Genomic DNA, 13749 nt, shown 5'->3' with positions numbered 1-13749 from the left:
AGGACTTCCAGCTCTGCTTCTAGAACACGGCTCCAGGGCCATTTGGGCATTTGAACTTTTGAATGTTTATTTGGAATATTTTTTTTTTTTATTTTCCCCATTGGCAACTGTACAGTACTGTGTAAAAAACAATGGCAGTGCCCAAAATGTAACGCAAAGAACAAAAAGCTATGAAACTAATGTGAGCTGATGTTAAGTTGCCAAGAAAAAGAGATAGGGTTTTAAAAAAACAAAAAGGATTTTTTTTTTTTCCTGACAAAAAATAAAAGGCAAACACAAGGCAGAGGGCTGTGCAAGACCCCTCTGTACTCTCTCCTGGATGTCTGCTTCATCCTTATGCTTGCAGTAAGATCTCCCCTGGCAGAGTGTGTGAAGAATATTTTTAGTGAAAAGCCAGTTTAAGAACTGAAGCGGTAAGGGAAAGTGGAATTACCATGAATTATTTCTCACTCGCTCCCTTCTGATTCCATTTCTCTCTCTGGCAATGCTGCCAGTTGCAGAGCAAGGCAGACAATTTTTATTTGAAGATGTAGATCTTCATTTTATGCTGAAATTTAAGTTAGAAGTAAGAGTTTAGAGGCTTGCAGTGGGTGAAGTTTACCTGTAGGCAGTTGGATAGTAGCCATCCATGCTGTTTTTCATTGCCATCCATCCCCAGTTCCACCTTATCCTGTAAAACTCATTGGTAGCAGCACGGTTTGCAACACGTAGGGAATACCAGGCAAGTTGTGAGAGAAGAAACTTGCTAGTCTTAAATGATTTGTCCTGAGATATCCACTTCACTCTCCTACTTTACTCCTTTGTATCATGGAGCCTTTGCTAGATGATGAAACCACCGCCTGATAGGAGAGCTGATGTTTCTGGGGGTAAATGTTATGATGCTATTTAAAAATTAAGGATAGAAATGAAATAATATTACTTCAAAATATTTGAAGCCGACTGAGTTCATGATCTTGACTGAAATATTTTCCTCTCACTTCATAAAGCAAGAGTAAGCGTGCCTAGAGATGGGTTCCTATCTGTAAAGGACATGCTGTTTGCTGCTCCTGTTTGTACTAGGCAGTGTAGGACTGATCCAGTGTGTGTTGGATCGTTTTGACCCTACTAATGTTCCCGCCTGTCTTTCATGGTCACATTCAAAGCTGAGGCACTCACAGCCTCTGGAAGTCTAATCTGATTTAAGCTCTTCCCGGAGATTAAACAAACACTTGGTGATTTTGGCTGTTCATAATTTCAAAAATACATTGGCCTTTATAAGTGTCTTGATACGGGCGTTTTAAGAGTTTACTGGGTGCTTTTGCAGTATCTTGTGGTAGGTGCCACTGTAGGGCTTACAAGCTGTTTGAAGGAATATTTGCTATATTTTCATACCCTAGGTAAATCATGCATGTTCATGGGTGGCTTTGATTTGACTGAAAATAAGTGTTCAAGTAGTTATTGACCAACAGAGCTCTCGTGATTCCCTGCCAGGTCTGCCAGTGCTCTGCCACCCATTACTTGGGTCTATGGACCCTTTCCAGATGTCATATACAAAAAGCTGAAAGCAGAAATATAATTTATATTATCAACGATCCATTGCTGACAGCCATCGTGATACAGTTCAGGCAAACAGTGTCTTACTGAGCTGGAAGGTAATCGCCTGGAAAGCTGGATTTCAGCTTCTCCTGTATGTAGGAGTGCTGAGCTTTTAGCATGAAGATGCAATAGAGAAACGTGCAGCACAAGAAGGAATAATTAAGATAATACAAAATAGGAAAGAGGAAGGCATGAAGAACTGAGAGGAGATGTTAAGAACCAGACCACTCTGCTGTATCTATAAAAGGAATAATTTTCAGAGCGACTCAGAGGACTGCAGTTTAATTGAACCTAACAGAACAGGCTAATAGAGAGTTGTAGGTGGACAGGCAGCTGCCCTGTGAAGGAAGAAATCAGGAACTAACTAACTAACTAAATAAAAAAAATCAGAAAATCAGCAGAAATAAATTACATCCCATCACTGAAGAACTGAGGCAAAAATGACACCTGGTTAGAATGATAAATAGCAAATTAACTCTTTGCTCTTGTTTTTCTTCATAGGTCTTGAACGGGAACAACTCCTTGTTTCTCCAGTTTTTCCTTCACATGATCTGACACATTTTCTGTGTGCAAGTGAGTACTAATTCGTCACATATGTTGGATAGAAAATTGAGAGTACATAATAGGTGAACCAGAAAATGCCACATTTTTTTCAGCCTATTTCATTTCAACATCATTTCAGTGATGTGCAGTCCTTAGGAAAATTTGATCTAAAACTGTTACTATGCTTTGTTAGGAAAAAAAATGAATTTATCAAAGCTATTTAAAGTATGGGTATAATTCACAAATCCCCATATTTAATCAAGTAAGGTCACTTTTCAATATGTGTTTCTAGCTAGTTTGTGCACTGTAGTATGTTATGCAGCTATATTAGGCAGCAGTTAAAACCATAGATATTTATATAGCACAAAGAGAGAAAAGCATCTTTGGAAGCAAGCTGCTTGATGATATGTAATACTAGGAAGGTTCTAGTAAAAATAAGTCAGTCTAGTTTGAGGAGCTTAAATTTGCCACATAATGTTTACACGCACATAATGCAGTGGCATTGCACTGGAACTGAGGAGCTGTGGAGTAATCCAGCGTTTAGTAAAATTGTAATTAGCACAGAAAACAGTAAGCAACTGTCTTTCCAGTGGGGCCTTCGATTATTGTAATCAAAGGGTGAAGAAACTCCAAACATGGAATCAAAATTCGGAGCTCAGTTTTAATCTCTACAGAAAAACAGCTTTTCTAATCCAGGAGGCTTTTCTAGCTGTTGGTTTTTAACCCCTGTTTGGAGTTGCCCATTCTCTGTCCCGTTTTCTATTCTGAGACCCTGCAGATCTCTAAATAGTAAGTATCCCAGATTCTTTTAGGAGAAATCAGGCTGTTCGGTATTTTTTTTTTTTTCCTCAAGGGAGTCCTGTCAGAGCTCAAACACCTCAGCGGTTTGAAAATAGTTCATCCCCAACAGCTCTAGTGGTGTGTGTTGCAGGGTAAGAATGATCTTGGTATCTTGTCATCTGTACGTTGTTGGTAGAGCCCAAAAAATTTTCAATTCACAGATAGATTCACAGGTCCATGTAGATATGCGTTTCCCATTAATGAAAATTATGAGACTTGAATTGTCTAAAAGCATGAGTATATTTTAAGTAAAAGTGCAAGCTGTACATAACATATATATATATATTTTATTTATATGCTGTGCTGAGACAAACTGAAGGAAATCAAAAAGTTTTCTTCCGCAGCTACTCCTACAGAAATCACTGCAGGCTCATGTCCACAATGCCAGCAGTGAAGAGGTAACAGCCATATGAGGCACTTTTTGCTGCCAGAAGGGTCGAAAAACAGTGTCTTACAGAGTTTGGGAAAATCAATGTGCTTAGGAGGGGTTAGCCACTCTCATAATTTCACTGCTTTCCTTACTGAAGGACTGCATTGCTGTACAGCTGGGACAGACACTAACAGGGGCAGGAGATCTGTAGACTTTGCAGTTCTTCATTCAGCTGGGCCTTCTGCTCCAACTGCCAGCTCCATCCTGGAGCAACAACTGCCCTTGCAATAATAGCCAGGATTCACAAGTTTCCCCCAAAGCCTAATCTCTTTAAGATCTACATGGATTTAAAGTCTGGGCTTTTCATTCCACATCTCTAAGGTATTGCCAGAAACCATAATAATAATAGCTGAGGTAAAATAGAAAAAGAAAGGAACAGTAGGAATTCCTTTAAAGGATGCTTTTAATACTGCTTTTACTGCAGATGCTTTCCGTCTCACAGCTAGGTGCAAACAAGACTGCTCTGATAAGACTTGTATAGAGGGAAGTGACTTGTGTGATGAGGGCAGAAATTTTAATTAGAGAAATGCATGCTGCTTTACTCACGGCTTTGCTAAAATTTACCTTTATTATTTTTGTAAATATAAATGCCTTTTAGACAGTCTTTATATTGATTGTACAGTAATTGGGAACAAAGTTTTCCCCATAATGGAAATGCTAAGAAAGAAAAAAAAATATTCTGAAATAGATAAGGTAATGCTGGTAGTTTCAGGTGCATCTTACCATAAACCAGCAAAGTGAGAGAGGAACAGGCTTTTTATGTCCTGCAGAGTAGATCCTGCCAATCTGCATCGGGACAGTTGACGTAAACCCTAGGGTTCTGAGAATTTTGTATGTCCTATTTCGCTTTGTTTAGGTCTCAGGCCTCCAGCTGAAGAGGTCACCAAGCACTTCCTTTGGAAGATTGAATCAGCCACTGCCACATTTCACTGTCAAAAATAACTCTTGCCATTTAGCCTGCATTTTCACTGTCAGGAGCCTTTCTTGATGCTCATTATATATTTGCACTTTCTTAAGTTCCTTGTACATTCTTGAACACTCTTGAAGAACTTTCCATAAATAGGCTTCCATAAATCTTTGTTCTTGGTGGTATTTTTTAAAGTCTCGCCATCAGTAGGTCGTATTTCTAATTAAAGAACATAACTGTTTTTGATCCCTTAAAAAATGTATTTGTTTTTGGAGGGAGACTGTATAGAACATGTGGAGCATAATTGCAATGTGTGTGTGCATACATATAGGATAAGAATCAGCTGTAATAAGAGGGTGTTTGGGGTGGGATACTTCCAGGGGTCAGTCTGAATGCAGCAAGTTGTATTAAAGATTTATGAGTAGCTTGTATGTCCAGAATCATTAACTTGTTTCTGACCAGTAATAAATGTGCAGTCTTGGTCATTTGCTACTCCACGAGACCAGGAAATAAATTTGCACCATCTCTTAGAAAGCACGGAGCTCATAACCAGTTTCAGTAGAAAGCAGAGGTAGATGTAATTTTTTAAATGCTTCTTGTCTGGACAAATAATGGCTTGTAATTGGTCACTAACCATGTTGGTTAATAACTAATAATGTTTCATTCCTCTGAAATATTCCAAGCAAATGGCTCAGGCCAGTTAAGGAACTTGGTTTATTCATCTATGTCCTGTCCCTTCATATTGCTGCAAGTCCCTTCATTCTTCTCTTACTACTGGTATTCATCAGTTTCCATTTACATCTGTATTTGCAGATGACCCTGAAATACAAGTGCTATATTTCTTGAAGGTTGCCAGGTGTCCATGGGCTTCACAGTGGATAGAATCAGAACTTGTGCTTGGAGGATGCTGAGGTTTCTATCTCTGTTCCTGCAAAGTGATTACTCACATAATCAGAAACACTTAGTGTATGGTTCTGTAAACTTCAGTGCCAGTTTTTGTTTGGCCTGTTTATTCCACCAACAGCAAAATATAGCCTCAAAGCAGCAACAACCACCTTTTGTAAAAGTGGAGATTTAAACGGGTAAGAGCCAAGCTGCAAGTTAATGTGTGTGGAAATATTAGAAAGTTGCCTAAAATACATCTGGGACGTTCAGCACTTGTATCTTTACATGAGCAAGCAATTGTTGCTCTGGCTGTTTGCATTTGCCTAACCTTCTGTTATCAAATAAAATCATGAACAAAATAAAATTTCTGTCTGAGACAAATATGACTGGAATCCCAAGAAAGACTCCAAAGGTCAGATCAGCTGTTTTGAAATATTGTCTCCTGTTATCTACAAAACCTTAGTGACATTAAACAGTACAAAGTGGAGTTTGCTGGAAGGTACTCGGGTGTTGTATATTTAAAGAACAAGCTGTAACCCAGAAATAATAATAAAACAGTGGTGCAAGACTTCTAACTCTGACCCGTATTTGCGGGGTAAGAATGTTGTGAAAACTCTTTTCTTTTCCAGCAGGTGAACTCCAGCCTTCAGGTGTTCCTGGCACTTTTCTGGTTTGGACAGGCACTGGCTCTCAGAGTCCAGGGACTGTTGATAAAACAGAATTCCATGCTTATTTATCTTTGAAAAACAAACAAATAGAAAAACTGATTGCTGTATGCCTAAATGGATAAATATTTGCATTTTGTAATTGTGTACACAGATTAGGAAAACTGAATCATAACAAGGCACATTTCTTCCTTTGAAATGGAGTAGAATTTTAATTAGTCTTATTTCTCTTATTTAGGGAGTATGGCAGCATGGGAGAGTTGCTGCTCTTCTTTTTTTTTTTAAAAAAAAAAAAAAAACAACAACACTTAAAGTGAGTTTTACCAGGAGGCTTCTTAAGTAATATTAAAATCTTGTCCTGGGCATCTACTTAATTTTAATTAGAAAGTAATTTAATCCTAAATAAAGTAGAGAAAAAGGCAAGTTTATATAAAAACATCAATTTGAAAAGAGATTTTTAGAGCTTTCTATATGGAAAAGAGAAAGATGGTGATTTTCATATTTACCAAATACTGCAAGCTCGCTGCACACACAATTTACATAAATCTGTCTACTTAACTAAATGTGAAGGTTGTACTATAACACGTATGATTATTAGGATGAAAAACAGGTAAGACAAAATCTTTGGTGATGAGCAAAGCTGTGCAGATGTTAAGCAACAAATTTCTTTGGGACAAAAAAGAATAGTTCTGGAAATCAGTGGAAGTTGGGCATCATGCCTTTGAAAATGTCCTTCCTGGAGTTAATGGGAAAATATGTGAGAGATGGGTTGAATGTGTAGGTAAAAACAGGCGTGTACCATGTACAGATACAGCTCTCATACACCAGTAAGGCAGGATGACAGATGAACAGGGGAAGAGCAAATCCAAACAGCAAGCAGAGCTTGTGTGTGGGGGGTGTGCCTCTGCCCATTAGAATTAGGGCTGAATCGAGGGAGGTGTCTGTAAGCGACTGCTTCCATCTTAGCACAATAAGATTATGTTTAGTTTCTCAGGGGAGACTTTCTCTGATTAAATTTTACTCCTGAACTACCCTGGATTCAGCACATGATGGAGTCACCTTGAATCCAATGATCATTTAAATGAGAAAAATCATATTCAACAGTAAAATAATCATTTTTACTCCGTGTAACTCATTTATAACATGCCTCTCTGTTAACACACTGCTGCCAGAAACAGTTCCCAAATGTTGAAAAAGAAATAGGAATTCAGGTGTAAATGACATTTTACTGCTCTTAACTGTACAAAAGTTATATTTTAAGCATATTTGTTTAGGGGACTTTTCAAAATGCAGAGCAAATCTGAGACATGATTTTAATGTCAGCATACCGAGATATCGAATCATTTGATTGCCGCTGTTGGATACACCTATGCTGGTTTTTAGTGGCGTCATCATTCAGTAATGGATAACTACCTCTGGTGAGTGGGTTAGGATAGCAAAACCCAGACATTTTCCACATATTTATAGGATTTCTTATAGCTAGATAACAATCTGCTGTGTCAGGTGCTGAAGACCACCAAGCTACCGAACTGGCTGTGTCTGCTGAGGTCAAATTCTGCCCCTTGTTATCTTCTAAAGAAACTCTGGAAATGGCCTGAAGCTTAAACTAGAAGAGTTCCATTAAATTGGAAACGCAAACCTGAGTCTCCTGGTGTTGATCGCAGGCTTGCAGAATGACACATTGGGCTGTCACTGTGCCAGGGTTAGGATCACACTCCGGTAGATTAAATTCCTTGTTTTTACTCGCTTTTTTTTGTGTATCTCTCTCAGCCTAATTGAGTTATGTCCTAAGCCTAGACCTCTAGTTTACCTGTAACAACAAGAACAAAAAACCCTTGGAAGTCCGAAGTCTTATCAAGTTTTTATCAGTGGTGCAAGCAGCTTGAAACACAATTAACCTGTTACCAGTATCAGGTTTTATTTATCCTGGAGCTCAAAGCATTGATGTTATTGATCTGCTTTAGGGCTAATCGCTCCACTGTGTAATCTCGGAAGTTGTTACATTACTTCTTATCGTGGCACTGATGGTTTTTGAGCAGTAGATGAGGACCAGTGTAGTCCAAATGCTAACAATTCCTGTGGTGAGGTTGTGTGCACCAGGGAGAGGAGGACGCTTTGTCACTAAATTTACCTCTTTCTGGCCATATACCCATTTCCACTCCTTCTATTACTTTAAAAGAGGGAGAGTAAGAAAGCTTGTCCTAATGGTATTTCAAAATCACTAAATGTTTTTCTTTACAACTACGAGGTAAAGTACAAGTGAAATGCACTAAGACTAGAGGAAAGATGTTGAATCAGGTTTTCATCCAAAGTATAATGTCTTGTGGTATTTTTTTATGCATTATATTTGAGTCTTCAATAGGTAAAACACCTGCTGAAATACTTTTGAATCTTGAAATCAGTAGATGTGTTGATTTTTGGATGTTAATAAGATCCCTGCAAAAGAAAGAATGAGAAGCAGCTAATCATGGAGGGGGAGTCCTGAAATGGAATATTGAAAAACTCCTTGCCAGTGCTCCTTACTCCCATTAACACTCAACATTCATTCAACAAAGGTTGACGTTTTGTAATTAAACTTTTTTTTTATGTGACGTTAGTAATCAAATATTGTCTTTCATCTCCCACTGAGGATGTGTATCTAAGGTCTTTGATATAGAAGAACAGGTCATAAATGCAGACTACAGCACTAAAGGAAATACATTTATACGAAAAACTCAAAATGTTCAGTAGTCAAATGTAAAAACCAAGGTAGGTCATTGAGTTTTCAGTGAGGAACTGTGAATCGAGGTGGCCTCATCTGAAACAGAGCCCAAACAAAGGCTGAGCTTTCACTACTTGTATCAGCAGGCATTTAGAGAGCCAGCTGTGCTTCTGAGAGTAATGGTAATGTTATGGATCTGTCTGGGGCACTATTAAAGAGATGCATGATTATTATCAGGGGGCAATAGCTGCTATCACACAAAGGTTTTTCATTGTTGACGTTCCATTATTTTAAGAGATGGAAAAGTAGCCATTGAGACGTATTCTTACCTAACCAGCAACAAAACAGTTTTCACACACAAAATAGTATAACAGGATTGCTGCATTTTTTTTGTGCAGGTGACTCAGTGGCCAAATTAAAAAAAAAAAAAAAGAAAATCTAATTTTTGCCTGCAATAAAATTCATAATTGTAGCTGAAACTAGTCCAACACAAAAATAACTGCTACTGTTTTATTTGAAATATCTGATTTTTAGCCAAGGATTTTTATTTAGCTTATATTAATGACCCTAGACCTGCTGGTGTTAACTGAAACATGCTGGGCATATGATACTGATTGTCTGTCAGTCCTTTCCATATAGGTCTGTACTGTATCATAGGATCGATAGGTTTTTATCTTCCTGGTTACATTTGGTGTTGAACAGTTTAATGACAGCAAGGGTTTCTTTGTTTCACTAAATACTAACACAATTTATAACCTTAGAACCCAAACATTTAGAAGCAAGATTCTATTGTCCTATAGAACAGAAAATGTATGAAAATGTGTGGCCATTGAATTTAAGGAAGGTTTTAAAGCAAATTAGTGTTGAACTAGTGTGAAATTATTTCATGAGAAAAGTGAGCCAGCAGGAGGTGCAGAATATTAACTATCTGTTCGGTTTTGGTTTTCCCATAAAAGGTTAATAATTTTTAATACAGTTAAACAAGAGGGGACAGAAACAGAATACAGTATAGGTCAGAGAGCTGGGACATCATCTAGATGCTTTCAGCTAAACAGGATCTGATGAATTTTACTCTCAGTCATTCAGAACTAGCTAAAGCATTGCCTGCACTTAAAATTGGGTGAAATCCCAGAGAGCTAGACAAGGCCCAAAATGCCTTATTTCCAAAGACAGATGGAGTACAGAAAGTCTCAGGAAATGTTAGGCACCATAATTACAAAATGCAAAGAAAATACTGTTAAATGCTGCGTATGCAAATATGCAGAAAAAGAATTAAGTACAGATACGGTGGACTGTTCAGAACAAATCATAATTCTATTTTGACTCCCATAATATGCTCGAATGAAAAGGATGGGAGGTCAGGTAAAGTAGCAGATGTAATATTTTGGCAAAGCTTTGGATGTAGCCCTCTCTGGCTACTGGTAACTAAATTTTCATGTGAACTGAAGGTGGTAGGACATCTGCAAAACCAGAGGTGGTATGTCCTACAGCAAACATTCTGCCTTAAATGTTTTCCTTATATTGCTTTGCTTTTATGGTGTGAAGATTCTTTTAACAAATTTGGATAGGCAAATATCCGACAAAGCTGACAAATGAAGCACATTGCTTCAGTTTTTTTTTTTTTTTTTTTTTTGAGAAGCTTCCATACTCCTGGAATTCATTTGCAAGACTGTCATTTGCAATCTGGAATTTTTCTTTTTTCTGCAGTGATAGAGGATTAAAGACCAATTAGGTTTCAGTCTGAGCACTAATCCAAGCTTTGGACAGCTTTCCATTTTTCAGGCTTATCTTCAAATGTAAGCACAGTTCCTTGTTCCAGCTTTTCATTTTAGTGTGTCTCCACAAAACAGATAAGATTGCCATACTTCATATTTTTTTAAAATACAAGTTAAATATCTATTTTTATGACACATGGACCTATAATATTCTCTCAAGCTGAACCTTTAGTGTTTAAAGGCAACTGTTTAAGAGATTTGAGTAGCAAAAAATTATTAAAAGCTGATTTTCAGCATACAGGATTTACACTGCTTGTCTAAAGACCTAATTCTCATTGATGTAATTATCTGGTAGTAAACAATTTTGACCTTGTATTATATAACATTTTTTGGGAAGCAGAATGGCAATGAGTAAGACAAGATGACACTCATCATTAATTGCTTTGAGTCCTAACTTGTAGGCTGCTGTGGAGTGGGTGGGGAGGTGTGCACTGAATCCTCGAGCAATGGAGCACTGCACCAATTACCTGAACTAAGCAGAGACCTTCAAAGAAATCTTTGGTATTTAAACCACTTTTAGTTAGTTATGAGACAGAAATATCATCCATACGTGGACAAGGGCTAAGCTGCTTTGAAATGGTTTCAAGCATGCTTGGAAAAAAGTATGAGGCCCCTGGAGTTCATCTCTTGCCTTCCACCCTGAATGTAGTGTTTGCAATGTCCCTCAGCAGCAAAGCTGAATTTCAGCAGGAATAGGATTGTTTACCATTCGGAATCTTCCTCTGCCCCCAGTTGCCTATGGTGTTCATGATTTTTCTACTTTAATGTAGTATTATTTTCTCAGAGCTCAGTGAAATGGTTGATCTGCAGGTATATCCCAAGAAAACCTATGGGAATACTTGTTGGGTTAGCAAAAAGTGCTCTGAGACTTGCTATCCATTTTGGATAATGGTTATCATTATAACGACACCCCATACTTGTACTGTTTTGATTCCACTGGGCCTTGGAGTGGTGCAAAGGGAAGGGGGCAAATTTGGGAACTGGGAATGAGTCTCATTACTTACATGTTTTTCTGCTTGCAGCAGAAGCAGTTTGCCAGGAAATTCTTATTGTCTTGTAAATCACAGCCTGACTTATGAATTTTAACATTCAGCTGCTGTGGTCCCAGGAGAAAATCCCATTACTTGTCTTGCAGGCTGTAGGCTGGGCACATCTCTTGTATTGGTGGTACGCTTCAGTGAGAGTCTCTGAACATCCTAGCAGCAGGAGAACTTTGGTCTTCTAAAATGTGCCTACAGGATTAGTCTACCAGGGTGTGTTTCCCTCCCATGGGACTGATAGGGGCACCACACCGTATCTGTGCAACTAGAAACAGGGGTTAGAGGCAGCTGTGACACTCACCTACCCACCACATACACTACTTTTAGACTAACCTTTCTGACAGTCCTTTTTTTGCTCCTTAAAATAGATTTCTATATTCTCAGAACTCTATGTACAAAATAGCTAAATAAAGTTCCCATAAGTAGTAAGAATATAACTTCTAAAGGCTGTACCAGGCCATGTGCAAAATCTTCTAGCTGTTTATGCTGTCACCAGCAGTGCTTGCCTGCAGATTCCTGGGGAAGGACATAAACACATCTGGCCACTTCCCAGGCACACCCTTCCAGTCTTCAGTGGTTAGGACTGAGAGTGAGACAAAATGTTATTTATGAATATTTTTGTGCTGTTCATTAACAATTCTGGTAATCAGGCTATAATGTCAGAAACTAGATATGCATCAAGAAATCCTATTCCGCTCTAAAAATGCAAATCATCCTCTTAGTAACGCTTTCATTCAGTAACACTAATACCAAATTGATAATATTGCGCAGTAATTGTCAAGGTTCTTCTCTCCTGTGTGAGGAAAGTTGGAAATGACATGATTATAATAATTAGTACTGCCATTTTACAAAGGAGAAAGCTGAAAGATAAAAAAGTGAATTCCCTGAACCTGCATGATACGGTGGTTTCCAAGAAGCATTAAAATCAATAACCATTGGCCTTGTAATCAGTCTATCGCAGCATCCCATAAACTGGTATTTGCATAGATTTGAATGTGAGTACAGGAGGATTTGCATCCAGCAGTTACTGGCAAGATGGATATAAAAAATCTCAGGCTTATCATGTCTGACAACAGGAGAAATTCATGAGACCAGGAAAAGTCCACAAGAAATTGCACATTTTATAGTGATGTTGCATCATTTAGGGCTGTAAAAGTACATTGGGTAATATTGAAATTAAGACATAGTTTCCAAAAGTGTTTTGGAACGTGGTTACCATCGTGCTATGGTTTAGAGTCAGAGGTGGGAAAGGTAATTCTCAACAGCAGCTTTGAGAAACTACTCTACCTGGGCTGCTTCTTTCTTGAATTTAAGAGGGTAGCTAAAATTAAGAGCCTTCAGAGTAGTTTAAGACAAAACCTGACTCTGAACCTTCTCCTAAAGGAACTCTCTACTTTCTGTTATTTGGAGGGGGAACGTAGACTGGGAGAGCTAAGCTAAAGTCAGTGTTTCTGAACACTTCTGTATGTGCAGAAGTTATTGCATGTCACAAAGTATCTGCATTATAGTAAATTAAATTCAACCTTCCAAATTTCTGCTGTCACACAGCTATAGAAGGCCTGATTTTCTGTGACCTCAGCAGTAAGTGACTGCAGCAGGCAAAACAGCTGACTGCACAATTCTGCTCTTGGCATAAAGCTGGCAGAACAGCTTTATACTTTGTGGCGGGCCCCAGTGCTCTGTCATTTTAGGAGTAGAAAAGAGCTGGGCGTTGGGATTGACAGAAGTCAGAAGGAGGACTGAAGCAGATGTTTTCAGAGGTGAGGACAGGGTGGCAGATGCAAGACCTGAATTTGTACTGGCGGAAAGCCACGGCACAAGATGCTCCATCTATTGGTGGTTGCACGTGGCCCAAGCAGCAGTGAACTCCATTTTATATGTAGTTCACCTCTAGGGCAGGAAATCCCCCTCATCATAGTGGATGAGAGCAATTAAAAGGGACAAGACAGGATGGTGGGAGAGAAACTACAAAGAAAGCAAAAATTATCAGAGGTGGTTGATGAATCACTGACTGAACGCTGATTTATCTTTAGTGAAATGTTCTCTCTCTATATATATATATATACATAAGCAAAAATATATGTTTCCCCCATTCCCTTGTTGAGGAATGAAATACGCTGAGGAGATGAGAGAGTTATACCTGGGGTGTCCAATGGGATTTTGGATCATTGTCCATCAGCAGCAGCAGCATGCAGCAGGAAGCTGATAGGAATGGGGTTCATGCTTGCAGAAGATGAGCTTTCCTAGACAGCAATGCACTTCTCAGTAGTTTGTCAAAAACTCAAACCTGTACGTTTTTCTACAGGAGGGTCTGCTACAGGGGAATACATCTCTGTTTTTGTGCTCCAGCAAAGACTTCGTGAAGTCTTCTATGTTAGGCAAAAAAAA

General features: G+C 38.5%; 1 protein-coding gene across 6 annotated transcripts in view; it reads left to right on the top strand.

Annotated features, from left to right (window-relative positions):
* ZNF804A (zinc finger protein 804A) overlaps window positions 1-13749 on the top strand; it is a 420932-nt gene that overhangs the window by 168644 nt on the left and 238539 nt on the right. For all 6 annotated transcript variants that reach the window (XM_080598898.1, XM_080598897.1, XM_080598896.1 and 3 more), the window contains one exon: window positions 2077-2148. Coding sequence is in view for 1 of the 6 variants with exons in the window: in XM_080598895.1 (XP_080455021.1) it covers window positions 2077-2148 (72 nt within the window). In the remaining 5 variants the exon portion in view is untranslated. The remainder of the gene's footprint in view (window positions 1-2076; window positions 2149-13749) is intronic.

This window comes from Anser brachyrhynchus (assembly GCF_964034855.1).
Source record: "Anser brachyrhynchus genome assembly, chromosome: 7".
In the NCBI taxonomy this organism is placed as follows: Eukaryota; Metazoa; Chordata; class Aves; order Anseriformes; family Anatidae; genus Anser; species Anser brachyrhynchus.
This window is presented reverse-complemented; position numbering and strand designations above follow the sequence as displayed.